We start from the raw sequence: 13,793 nt of genomic DNA on the forward strand, positions 1-13,793 counted from the left end.
AATACGTTAATAGCCACCATAATAGTGGAGATGGAATCATTAGCAACAAGGAACCTAAATGTTCAGGAGGTGGAGGGAGAAACTTAGCCAATTATGTTTTTTCTAATTCTGAGGAGACTTCAAAAAAGGAATCACCAATCAACAGAGTACCTATGAACACATTTTTTTCCTTCCAATACAACATTATAAAAAGTTGTATTATTATTTAAACAGTAACATGTTACCTTGGTATTTCTTTTTCAGATATTGAACATTCTTGCTGTCTAACTGACTTGTGACATGGTTGGTTTCCAATCCATTTTCTTGGGAAGTATATCTGCTTTGGTTCAATTCTTTGCAACTGTCTGAATATTCCACCATTGGTTTTGTGTCAACATGTTGCTGAAACTCGTGATCATTTCTCACCACTGGTGACATCAACTCATGTATTGGGTGAGCATTGCCAGGTGAGTTTTGCCCTCCTTCCATGTCTGTTTTATGCACAGCTGGAATACAAACAGATCTACTGAACTATCAGAATGGGTTAGCATAACTTCAGGCAGTTGACATCTTTATTTTGTGAATCAGCTTCAAAATATAAAGGTAGCAAGCAAATTCACCCTGGAAACCTTACAAGTAGCCTGCAAAATCTCAAAGAAAAAAAGGGCAAAAAATTCAAGAAAGGTCACCCCACCCCACACAAAATGTAGGGTGGGATTTTCCAGCCGCGCTCAGCCCAAAAGTGGAAAACCCGCCCGAGGTCAACAGATCTTTGCATGCCCCTACCCCCCTCACGCCACTACGATTCCCGTGGCAGTTGGGATGGGAAAATTCCCCCCATAGAGTTTGATTGGAGGAGCAGTGAGTGTGGAATAGACAGGTCTGTGAGGAGCTGCTTCTCCAATCACAAACTCTGTCTCTCTCATGCATGATGTTCCAGCTCCTCCAATCACAAGTTCCCTCCCTCCTGCTCTTGCTGCCCCTCCAGAGACAGAACCTATGATTGGAGGAACAGGAAGGGGGGGAGATAGGGAACCTGTGATCAGAGGTTGAGGAGCACTGCGTAAGTTACTACATAGAAGTTTTTTTTTCAGCCCAAATATATTTTGCAATTACATCCATTACATTGCAAGAAGGCTAAGAATCTGGAATAGGAATTAAATAAAACTATATTATACAAAAAAATAGTTGCAGACTAACATTCAAATACAAATAATGATTCACAGACATTCCCTCGAGACCACCCCTAATTGTTTTTCAAATCATAAAACAGTTCTGTATCACACAAGCAGAGTTACTCAGTGAGTAAGGGCTCGGGACAGGGACGGTGAGAGGGAGGGAGTGGGAGAATCAAGGAAGGAGGTAGCAAGTGAGAGAGGAGGAGAGGGAAGCATGAGGTCATTAGGAAAGAGGTGGTGGGTGAAGCAAAAATAACGACTCAATTCCCTTCAATAATCAAATATAGTACTGAGGTGCAATATGTTGGGACTGTGTGCCAATGTTGTGGAATGATAGGAAAGAGTTATATGACATACTGTATCTGTCAAAAGTAGCAAAGTCAGTAGGACAACGCATAAAGTAAAAACTGAGGGAATGGCACTAAGTATTTTCTGACAGAGGGAGAAAAAAGTTCAAAGAAAGTATAGTACGAATCTTACTTTACTCAAAGAATTTGAAGTCATCCCTACCTTTCTGGAACATGCTATGGGGAAGGCTCACAGAATAGCGTTTATTCAGTGTAGGTTCATAATTCACGTACATTTTACAGTATAAAGCTGGGTCTACCGGATATTTCTCTCCTGTGTTTTGAGCTTCCCAATTCCACATTTTATTGCTAAAAGAAAATTATGAACATTAATTCCTCAAGATTATGCATTTGACAATCATTCTATATCACCATCACGTGAAATAATAAAAGGCAATTTGAAAATGTCAACCAAGATATATGAATAAAAGAATTGCACAGCCATTACTCCACTTGGCTTTTACTTAAAGCCTAGGATAGAAAGCAAGGTGGTAGACAATGTGCACCACATATCAGATAGGTTATTTATGCTTTGTAGCTTTCCCTGGGGAAAAAGGAAGTCACTGGTTTAGTAGCATGAGGGAGAGGGATGTACTAAGTTTTTGTAGCATTGGCTGGAGTTCTCGTGTTGCTTGGAAGAATCATAGTGTAGATAGTAGGACTTTTCAGCACTGTGGTCCTAACTTTAGAGGTAACTGAAAGGGAGATAGTCCACAGCATTTGGACTGGGAAGGCCATGGAGTTTGACAACACTGAAGCCTGATGCTCCAAGGGCCAGGCAGCAGGGAAGAAGATAAAAAGGGAATAGATATCCCCCTTCTCCAGAAGAGTAAATAAACAAATTGCACAAAAACAAAATATGCCGGATGTTGGCAATTTGAAATTAAAACAGAAAAAGCTGGAAACACTCAGCAGTTTACAGATGCACCATAGAAAGCATTCTTTCTGGTTGTATCACAGCTTGGTATGGTTTCTGCTCTGCCCAAGACCACAAGGAACTACAAAAGGTCATGAATGTAGCCTAATCCATCACGCAAACCAGCCTCCCATCCATTGACTCTGTCTACACTTGCCGCTGCCTCGGAAAAGCAGCCAGCATAATTAAGGACCGCACGCACCCCGGACACACTGTCTTCCACCTTCTTCCATTGGGAAAAAGATACAAAAGTCTGAAGTCACGTACCAACCGACTCAAGAACAGCTTCTTCCCTGCTGCCATCAGACTTTTGAATGGACCTTCCTCGCACTAAGTTGATCTTTCTCTACACTATGACTGTAACACTACATTCTGCACTTTCTCCTTTCCTTCCCTATGAACGGTAAAACTTTGTATCTATGCAAGAAACTTTTCACTGTAGACTAATACATGTGACATAAATCAAATCAATAAATCAAATCAAATCAGTTCAGCAGCATCTATGGAGAGAAATGGAGGTAACATTGCAGATCGTGTCCTTGCATCAGAACTGAAAAATGTTAGAGATGTAACAGTTCTTAAGCAAATAAACACATGGGTTGCTTTCATCAAAATAACTCAAAAAGTAAAACCCCTATAGGCATATTGTTTTGAAAAAGAGTTTTAAAATCCTTGTTTTATACTTGTTTTGATGGAATAACTCAGGTAGAAGCCTCAATCTGCATGGTTGCCCAGAGCTAAGGAATTACTTGGAGCTACTCTCATTTTGTCCCTTTCTTTCTGACAGTTTATTTACAATAAAAAGCACCCAATTTTATCGTTACTGGAATTTCTCTAATCTTTTTTAAAAAATCAACTTTGAAAATCAACAGTGCAATAAAAAAGTGCAGATAAATATTTTGGTATTTCAGTTTAATAAATGCTGCTGGTGCATTGTGGCAATTAGGTGTTCAGACTGCACAGTCCATATTTGGTAAATTGTCATACCTTTGGGAATGGATATCATAAGTACTGGGGAAGACTGAAGTTTTCAAGTAATTGTTTTGATAAAGGCATTACAATAACAATGGATTCATGTTCTCATGAAATATATGTTGAATTGATTTTCAGTTTAAGGGGGACAGCATGGTGGCACAGTGGTTAGCACTGTTGCCTTACAGTAAGAAGTTTAACAACACCAGGTTAAAGTCCAACAGGTTTATTTGGTAGCAAAAGCCACACAAGCTTTCGAGGCTCTGAGCCCCTCCTTACAGTGCCAGGGACCCAGGTTCAATTCCAACCTCAAGTGACTGTGTGGAGTTTGCATGTTCTCCTCATGTCTACATCAGTTTGCTCTGGATGCTCTGGTTTCCTTTCAAAGATGTGCAGGTTAGGTGGATTAGCAATGCTAAATTGTTGTTTAGTATCAGAGGATTAGCAGAGTAAATGCATGAGGCTATGGGAATAGGGCCTGGTGGGGTTGTTGTTGGTGTAGGCTCGATGGGCCAAATGGCCTCCTCCTGCTCTGTAGCGGTCCTTTGATTCTTAGCTGAGAATTCAGAAATGTTGGTTACTGAGAAAAATGCTACATGATATTTTAATTCCTGGAAACATATTCGCTGGAATTTTACCACCCCACGCACCATGGGAATCGGACAATAGGAAAGAACATTGACCTTGGGCGGGATTTTCTGGCTTTGGGGCAAGTGCAGCCAGAAAAACCTGCCCGATGGACACGGACCTTTGCGCGGTCTGTGTCCCGCCCACCACGGGAATCTTAGTGCGTGGGATAGGAACATTTCTGAGTACAATGTAGAGAAAAGATAATGAACCAAATTTTGCTGTAAAAGCACAGAAACATAGAAATTAGAAGTCGGAGGAGGCAATTTGGAGATAATACATTCAGTTCCAGCTTCCAAATCATTAATATATAATGTGAACAGTTGGGGTCCTAACACAGATCCCTGTGGAACCCCACTAGTCAATGACTGCCAATCAGAAAAAGACTCATTTATGGTAACTGTTTGCTTTCTATCCATCTCAAGACATTATCTGCAATCCCATGTGCTTTAACTTTACATAGTAGTCTGCTTTGTGAGACCTTGTCAAAAGCCTTCTGAAAGTCTAAATAAATCGCATCCACTGGTTCTCCTCGGTCAACTCTACTCCTTACATCCAATTCCAATAGATTCGTCAAGCACAATTTCCCTTTTGTAAATCCATGCTGATTTTGTCTGATTATACCACAGCCTTCCAAATGCTGAGTTCTGAAATCCTTGATAATCGACTCTAGCAACTTCCCCTGTACCAACATTAGGCTCACTGATCTATAATTCCATGTTTTCCCTCTATCTCCCTTTTTGAATAGCTGGCTTACATTAGTTACCCTCCAATCTGTAGGAACTATTCCAGAGTCCAAAGAACTTTGCAAAATAACCACCAATGGATCTACTATTTCCAGGGCCAATTCCTCAAGTACTCTGGGATGAAGATTATCAAGACCTGGAGATTTATCCACCTTCAATCCCATCAACTTCCCCAAAACCATTTCTCTACTAATGCTGATTTCATTCAGCTCCTCACTAAAACATGTTTCTCTCAGCACTTCTTGTACATTATTCATGTCTTCCTTTGTGAAGACTGAAGCAAAGTACAAATTTAATTCCTCGGCCATTTCTTTATTCCCCATTATGAATTCTCCCATTTCTGACTGTAAGGGGCCTATGTTCGTTTTTGTCAATCTTTTTCTCTTTACATATCAATAGAAAATTTTATAGTCAGTTTTTATGTTCCCCGTTAGCTGACTTTCATATTGTATTTTTCCCTTCTTAATCAATCTCTTGGTCCTCCTTTGCTGAAGTTTAAATTGCTCCCAATCCTCAGGCCTACTACTTTTTCTTGCCAATTTTTAATGCTTCTTCCTTGAATCTGATGTATCTCTAATTTCCCTTGAGAGCCATGGTTTGGCCACAATTTATTTACCATTCTTGTGCCAAACAGGAATAAACAATTTCTGGAGTTCACCTATTTGTTCTTTAAATGCCTGCCATTGCCTGTCCACTGTCTTTCCTTTCAGTAGTGTTTTCCAGTTCATCATGGCCAATTCAGGCCGCATACCATCATAGTTCCCTTTATTGAGATTCAGGACCCTGGTCTCAAAATCAACTACATCATTATCCGCCTTGACAAAGCTGATCATCTAACAGAATCTACTCTACTTATTTAGATTTTCCCTTGTATGTTAAAATATTACATTATTTGTATGGCAAATTGCTGAGGGTGCAAGCTGATAATGTCACAACAAGGGAAATAGGACCTGCGTCCTGAATGAACAGGAGAAGCATTGTGTATCTCCATAATCAATCAGACTGAAGGATTGTGAAATTAATAACGTAAGAACTGAGGATATGCCAATTAGAATGGGTGAATTCAATGTCAATCAGGGGCGGCACGGTAGCACAGTGGTTAGCACTGCTGCTTCACAGCTCCAGGGTCCCGGGTTCGATTCCCGGCTCGGGTCACTGTCTGTGTGGAGTTTGCACATTCTCCTCGTGTCTGCGTGGGTTTCCTCCGGGTGCTCCGGTTTCCTCCCACAGTTCAAAGATGTGCGGGTTAGGTTGATTGGCCAGGTTAAAAATTGTCCCTTAGAGTCCTGGGATGTGTAGGTTAGAGGGATTAGCGGGTAAATATGTGGGGGTGGGGCCTGGGTGGGATTGTGGTCGGTGCAGACTCGATGGGCCGAATGGCCTCCTTCTGCACTGTAGGGTTTCTATGGTTCTATGGTTTCTAGATGCAAAAATTAAATAAAATGAGGGAAAGAAAGAATGGGTTAAGAGAGAGGGAGATAGAAAATAAAAAAGTTATATTTTAATCATCTCTAATTACAGTTAAAACATGAAGGAATGAGACTTCACATTTGTAATAGTTAATTTTTAATGAGAGAGATTGATTGGCAGTAATTAAAACTAATCATGTTTGGAACTCGGGGTCACAGTTTGAGGATAAGGGATAAACCTTTTAGGACTGAGGTGAGGAGAAATTTCTTCACCCAGAGAGTGGTGTATCTGTGGAATTCACTACCACAGAAAGCAGTTGAAGCCAAAACGTTGTGTGATTTCAAGAAGAAATTAGATGTAGCCCTTGGGGTTAAAGGGATCAAGGGATATAGGGACAGTGGAGGCAGGATCAGGATATTGAATATGATGATCAGCCATGATCAAAATGATTGGCAGAGCAGGCTCAAAGGGCCGAATGGCCTGCTCCTGCTTTTATTTTCTATGTTTCATCAGCCTAGAATGGACAAGACTTAAATATCTGTGGCAAATTTAGTTTGTATTCACCACACAAATACAGCAACTTCATGCCACTTGATGTATTTCAGCCATCAGATAGACAGCAAGATGCTGTTTTTACAAAGCTAATGGCGGAGTATTGCAGCTCGGACAGCATGTTTTGGGTTAAAGGCTGGAAATTTACCGCCTCGTGCAGAATGGCATTCTCTGTTGGCCTCAGGTGGGATCTCACAAGCCTTGGGCGGGCGAGGTCGTAAAATACCGGCAAAAGTGTTTAACCATTTATTTGTTCCTCATATACCATTTGTGCATAAATAACGGTGAGCATCAATTGTCCTCACTATTATTTTGACAGGAAAATCTGGGTCACCATGCCACCTAATGTCATGAGAGATCATTATTGTCAGCCAAAGTTGTAATTTAACATTGGATTTCCTGTTAGATCATCACAAGGTGCATCATAGGTAAGGTTATGGGTAAGTGTATTACAGCTAAATGTTTACATTTTAATGAACTTCTCCTTAGAAGTTTTTACAATAGCATTTTACAGTGTAAACTCGTGACGCAGTGTGGATCCCACACAAGACTTTTAACAGTACATTGATATACATGTTCATGGTGTGGGAGAAAGCATGGACCATGATTGCATCAAAAGTAAATCAAGGATTGGATCCTGGACAGGCATGTGTATTAGCTGAAATTCATATCAAGGAAGGATGCATTATTCAAGTCATTTGAACTCCATTATGTAGCATTTGAGAATTTAAAAAATTTGGTGTATGTAACTCTGAAACAGTGAAAGTGGGAGGAGAATATTGGATGTTAATGCAGGCCAGCAGCAAGAGAACATATGTGAAGGATGGATGGAAAACTTGAGTAAGTGTCTGAAGTGAATGTAATCTTGATCTGAAATTGAAGAAGGTCTTGTAGAAAGGGAAAAGTGAATGAACATTGCTGGCAACAATTGCATGTGTTGCAATCATTAGTACTGAGGGCGCGAATGAGTGAGAAAACGGGAGAGAATTGCACCCATTTTTGGCAAGCTCCGAATCACAATCTTATGGCACATGGTGCAAAAAGAGTGATGGTCATCACATCTGGTCTCCCGTTGGCGGAGACCATCTGTGATTCTTGCTGCTGAGAAGCTCGACCGGCGAGTTAAAGTGAGCCCAGAGACTAGTCCGGTACGATCAGGGGAAGCGGGAAACCGGGCATGTTTCTCCTTTTTTGCCTCTCACCCAATCGTACCACCTTGCCTCACCGAAAGTCGGGCAGGGCGAGGTCGTAAGATCACACCCTTGAGTAACAAAAATTGCTGACCATACTTACAGGAGACTTGGATTTACTCAAACAATCCTGTTAGATTTTATGCAACACTTTGTCAACCTATTCTTTCCTCTATACTTGAATGCTTCCATTTCTTAAAGCATCTCAATCAAGAACTAATGGTGGCTATCCAATTGACAGAAGCTTAACTAAGTGACTAGATAATCTGTTTGAGCTTGCAACCTTCTAGCTAAGTTTCAAAATCTCAACCTGGGCCCCTTCCTGAAGTTTCCTGAACCACAGCATACATTTGTACCTTGTTCAGAAAGCAATTCATTAACTTCTTCTATTTCACAAAATGCTGTTTTCTAAAAATGTGATTAGATTCATACAATTAGAGGCACATTCCCTGCACAATGTGATACCTATTTTGTGCTGATGTAGAGCTTGTTTTTTTCTGATTCTGTTGATGGTCGTGCTGGAGTATTTCTATAAACTCTGTCATTTCTTTCTGTCTTTCACCAAGTTCTTTGATTTGAGTGGTTGCTCCTTGAAGTTCATCCTGTAAAATGAATTTTTAAAACAACCTTGTTACAAAAAAAAACTTCCAAGTCAGAATCCTACTCCAGACACTGAAGCATGTAATCCAGCCTAGCACTCCAGTGTGCTACTGAAAATGTGCTGCATTATTAGACCTGCCGGGGGGCGATTCTCCTGGCTTTTGCAGCTGGGAGACTCAAGCGGAGGCCATTTCGCGGGCTTCCCGCTGGGCGCTACAGCCTCCACAAGTATCCGGCCACCGGATTTCCAGCGCCGTCAGCTCTGCGCCAGAAATCGGCACGGAGAGATATAAATTATTTAAATCGTGATTTACATATAATTCGCAGGCCCGGGACTGAAGTCTCTGGGTCCACTAGCAACCCCCCCCCCCCCCCAGCTCCCCCCCCACCTTCCCCCCCCCACCAGGAGTGTTTCACTCCAGGTGGGGTTTACAACGGCTCCCCACTAATGGGGAGCTGGTGGCCCGACCCCGCCTAGGTGAAGGACAGCCATTGAGGTCCCCCAGGAGGTCAGGGGTGAGGGGGGTTGCCCCCTGGGGATTGCCAGCCTGGCAATGCCAGTCTGGCCTCCTGACACTGTGCAAAGGGCAAAGTGGCAATGCCCAGGGGCATCTTGGCATTGCTCACCAGGCATGGGACAGTGCCAAGAGGGGCCCTAATGGAGGTGGGGCCTTTGGGGGCAATCAGTAGGGTTGAGGGGGGAACCCGTTGCCACTCTGCACTTGGGATCGTAGGCAGAGTTCTATGATCTCTGGCCAGCGATTGGGGCTGGCCATCAGGGTTGGGGGGGTCAGCCTGCTGGGAGGGTCGGGGCTGTTGGGGGGTGCAGATCGGGACTGCAAGGGGGGAGATCAGAACTGCAGGGGTGGGAGGGAGTCGAGGCTGGCCCGGACATGTCTGGGGGAGCCAGCGATCGGGCTGTGACAGGATCAGAGAGGCAGCAATGCGGGGCTGGCCAATGATTGAACTGGCCAGCAATCGGGAGGCTGGCAGTGCGGGGCTACTGCGCATGCGCCGATCTCGATGCTGACAGATCGGCACATGCGCAGTGGCCCGCTCAGTGCTGAGCTGCCAGCCTCTCCATTGGGAATAGGCCCTGCCCACTGATTTTTAGCATGAATCACGCTGGTGCACTCAGCAATGCTCAGAATATGGGAGATTCACTTTGAAAATCCCGCTAAAAAAGCGAATTAGACACTTAGAATTTTTTTGGGAGAATCCCACCCATCACCTTTGAAGCAAGACATTAAACCAGGGCCCTATCTCCACTCTTAAGTGGATGTAAGAAAGCCCATAGCATTATTTTGAAGAAGAGCTGGGGGGTTTCCCCCAGTGTCATTACCAACATTTTCCTGTCAACTGACAACACTAAAGGATTAACCGGTTATTCACCTCGATGCATTTGCTATGCAATAACTGTTGCACTTTCCTACATGATAACAATGATTACATTTCAAAACTGCTTCATATGTTTTAGGACCCCTGAGGTTGCGAAAGGCACTATTTATGTGCAAGTTTGTTTATTTGTTACTATGCAAATTATGCCAATAGTGGAGTCTAAGGGAAAGATTTTTGTCATGGAGGCAGGAAACCTTCCAACTCGGCAGACCCATCTCCATGGAAATGATGCCCACACACACGATTTACGCTCCTGGTGGATAGGGATGGGCGTCAGACCTGCTGCCTCTGAAGGTGGTTCGGAGGTGGTCGGGTGCCATGGCAACTTGCTTAGAAGGCCTGCCTCAGTTCTCTGAGACTTCAGCCCAGTCTTATAAAAGGGTGTGGAGGCCCCCTAGACCTCACCCTCCACCTCACCCACTCCTATAAGCCCTCATACCCACATGCGTATCATGACATCTTTAAACTGTCAATCAAAACATCGCTTCTCGGCCTTTTGGCTAAGATCAAGTGTAGTATGGATCGCCTGCACTTGGTTGAGGTCATTAGGTTACGCTGAGGCTTCATATGTTTCATATGAAGCAATTTTTAAAAGCGGCATCTCGGCCTTTTGGCTAAGATGCAAATGAGCTCAAGTCTTGGAGGAGGATCCTCCCCCTTCTCCAATCAGCTTGACACATGTAGATCAGGCCCAGGACAGGGTGGTTTTGGTCTCCCGTCCTGTCTTGTCAGCCTGGATCTGAAATGTCTCAACTTGTTGAGACTCTGAATTGGATTTGATTTGATTGAATTGGAAAAGTATATTTTTAAAAAAACTGTCAATCAAAACATGAACTCAATCCCCCTGCTGAGGTAAGTGAATTTGGAGCTTTTGAAACTCAAAGCGTTTAAATGGATCAACTGTAATAACACTTCTTGGAAAATGTCAATATTTAAGTGTATCAGAATTGCAGGAACAGGTAGTATTTTTTAAGCTATATCAATGGCCTGTCAATCAATACACTCCAGCGATGTTTTTTAACTCTGACAGTTACAGCCTGCTTTCCCCCCACCCCACTTTTGAAGGGCTAGAGATTTAAACAACTTCAGATCATGATACTTAAACAGACATTATCAGCTCTGAAGAGCATTTATGCTTCCTCCATAAATTAGTGACTCCAATACTGCCCTTGGAACAATGAAAATGGGGTCTAGTTGAACTCAGCACAAATTTCAAATAGCCTTGCTGAGTTTGTGTTTCCCACCTGTATAGTCCACATGCTGTCCCTTCCTCCGCTAACAAAAATAGGATATGCCAGAAATGGGGCGGCACAGCCCACCATCTTCAAAGGCCTCCAGAGTCAACTCGACTCTGAAAACCTGGCCCTAAATGTACTTTGTAGGGACATTGAGAAACAATAGAAGTGTTAATAGCAGGCTAATGCTACAGACGAGAGGCTAATGTATAGAATTCAGAGGTTTGTGACATTTCATGTTCTTTTAAAAAGCATTATCAGGGACATAGACAAGCGGTTTGTTTGCTCATTCTCTGTCTGGGAATGGTTTAACATAAATGGGGAACTAAGAAAGAAGAAATTGTATGTTGTTTAAAAAGTACATTAAGCAATCAATAAGTAGTGTGGAGTACTTGAGGAACCATTACTGTTTTAGGAAGGAAATAAATATGGAAAACCATAGCCTTATTTTCAATCTGTGCAAAAGACATGGGGAGGGTGTGATTTTCTGCCCCAGTTTCAGCAATCAGGAAAGCTGGAGGGGGCAGAGAATCCAACGGAAGTCCCAAAATGTCTTTTATGGCAGTAGGATTTCCTGCTGTGATTGTCCCTGCCCCCTGCCAATGACATTGTGCCGGGGGCAGGGGTGTACTCTGGGGACACTCCTATGTTCTTTGGGAGAGTTTCTGGAAGGTTCTGTGTCCACGGGGGGAGGGTTCTGTCCCTGTGCTGGGGGGTGGGGGGAGGTCAGTTTTTTTGTTTTTACAAAACCCTAATCTGTTAGAAACTAAGGTTGCCAGCGGGGCAGGCTCATTCAAAGCGCCCTACCAGCATAACTTCACGGGACCCGCTCTTCCATTTTTTGTCTCTAAGTGTTCACAGCTGATGGACTGCTCTCTACTTTTTCCCAGTAAGAAGTCTCACACCAGGTTAAAGTCCAACAGGTTTATTTGGCAGCACTAGCTTTCGGAGCCTCAAGCGCCTTCTTCAGGTGAGTGAGGACTTGTGTTCATAAACAGGGCATATAAAGACACAAATTCAATTTACAAGATAATGGTTGGAATGCGAGTCTTTACAGGTAATCAAGTCTTAAAGGTACAGACAATGTGAGTGGAGTGAGGGTTAAGCACAGGTTAAAGAGATGTGTTTTGTCTCCAGCCAGGACAGTTAGTGAGATTTTGCAAGCCCAGGCAAGTCGTGGGGGTAGACATAGTGTGACATGAACCCAAGATCCTGGTTGAGGCCGTCCTCATGTGTGTGGAACTTGGCTATTAGTTTCTGCTCAGCGATTCTGCGTTGTCGTGTGTCGTGAAGGCCGCCTTGGAGAACGCTTACCCGAAGATCAGAGGCTGAATGCCCGTGACTGCTGAAGTGTTCCCCGACTGGAAGGGAACACTCCTGCCTGGTGATTGTTTTTTTCTGATTCTGAATACAGTCACATTGTCTGATTCTCAAAGGGGTGATTGTTGAGCAGTGCTCATTCATTCGTTGTCGTAGCATCTACATGGTCTCCCCAATGTACCATGCCTCGGGACATCCTTTCCTGCAGCGTATCAGGTAGACAACGTTGGCCGAGTGCAAGAGTATGTACCGTGTATCTGGTGGATGGTGTTCTCATGTGAGATGATGGCATCCGTGTCGATGATCCGGCACGTCTTGCAGAGGTTGCTGTGGCAGGGTTGTGTGATGTCGTGGTCACTGTTCTCCTGAAGGCTGGGTAGTTTGCTGCGGACAATGGTCTGTTTGAGGTTGTGTGGTTGTTTGAAGGCAAGAAGTGAGGGTGTGGGAATGGCCTTGGCGAGATGTTCGTCTTCATCGATGACATGTTGAAGGCTCCAAAGAAGATGTCGTAGCTTCTCCGCTCCGGGGAAGTACTGGATGACGAAGGGTACTCTGTCCACCGTGTCCTGTGTTTGTCTTCTGAGGAGGTTGGTGCAGTTTTTCACTGTGGCACGTCGGAACTGTCGATCGAAGAGTTGAACGCCATATCCTGTTCTTATGAGGGCATCTTTCAGCGTCTGTAGGTGTCTGTTGAAATCCTCCTCATCTGAGCAGATCCTGTGTATATGGAGGGCTTGTCCGTAGGGGATGGCTTCTTTGACGTGTTTAGGGTGGAAGCTGGAGAAGTGAGGTTATCCGTGGGCTTGCGGTAAAGTGAAGTGCTGAGGTGACCGTCCTTGATGGAGATGCGTGTGTCCAAGAATGCAACCAATTCTGGAGAGTAGTCCATGCTGAGTCTGATGGTGGCATGGAACTTGTTGATGTCATCATATAGTTGTTTCAATGATTGTTCGCCATGAGTCCAAAGGCAGAAAATGTTATTGATGTATCTAGTGTATAGCATCGGTTGAAGGTCCTGTGCAGTGAAGAGGTCTTGTTCGAACCTGTGCATAAAGATGTTGGCATTTTGAGGTGCGAATTTGGTCCTCATGGCTGCTCCGTGTGTCTGGATGAAGAACTGGTTGTTGAAGGTGAAGACGTTGTGGTCCAAGATGAAGCAGATGAGTTGTAGAATTGCATCTGGAGATTGGCAGTTGTCGGTGTTGAGTACTGAGGCAGTTGCAGCAATGCCGTCGTCATGGGGGATGCTGGTGTAGAGTGCTGAGACATCCATTGTGACGAGGAGTGCTCCTGGTTCAACTGCTCCATTTCTGTAGGAAGTCC

The 13,793-nt window shown here is 43.7% G+C and overlaps 1 protein-coding gene and 1 pseudogene across 1 annotated transcript in view; one reads left to right on the top strand and one right to left on the bottom strand.

Annotated features, from left to right (window-relative positions):
- The window catches only part of arhgef33 (Rho guanine nucleotide exchange factor (GEF) 33), a 28,928-nt gene that overhangs the window by 10,652 nt on the left and 4,483 nt on the right, over positions 1-13,793 (bottom strand). The window contains exons 2-4 of the mRNA XM_078230594.1: positions 8,383-8,519; positions 1,668-1,813; positions 225-485 (exon numbers count right to left, since the gene is read on the bottom strand). Of these exons, the coding sequence (XP_078086720.1) occupies positions 225-485; positions 1,668-1,813; positions 8,383-8,519 (544 nt within the window). The remainder of the gene's footprint in view (positions 1-224; positions 486-1,667; positions 1,814-8,382; positions 8,520-13,793) is intronic.
- On the top strand, positions 10,396-10,575 carry LOC144504916 (U2 spliceosomal RNA; annotated as a pseudogene).

Source organism: Mustelus asterias, chromosome 15 (assembly GCF_964213995.1).
Source record: "Mustelus asterias chromosome 15, sMusAst1.hap1.1, whole genome shotgun sequence".
Taxonomy (NCBI): Eukaryota; Metazoa; Chordata; class Chondrichthyes; order Carcharhiniformes; family Triakidae; genus Mustelus; species Mustelus asterias.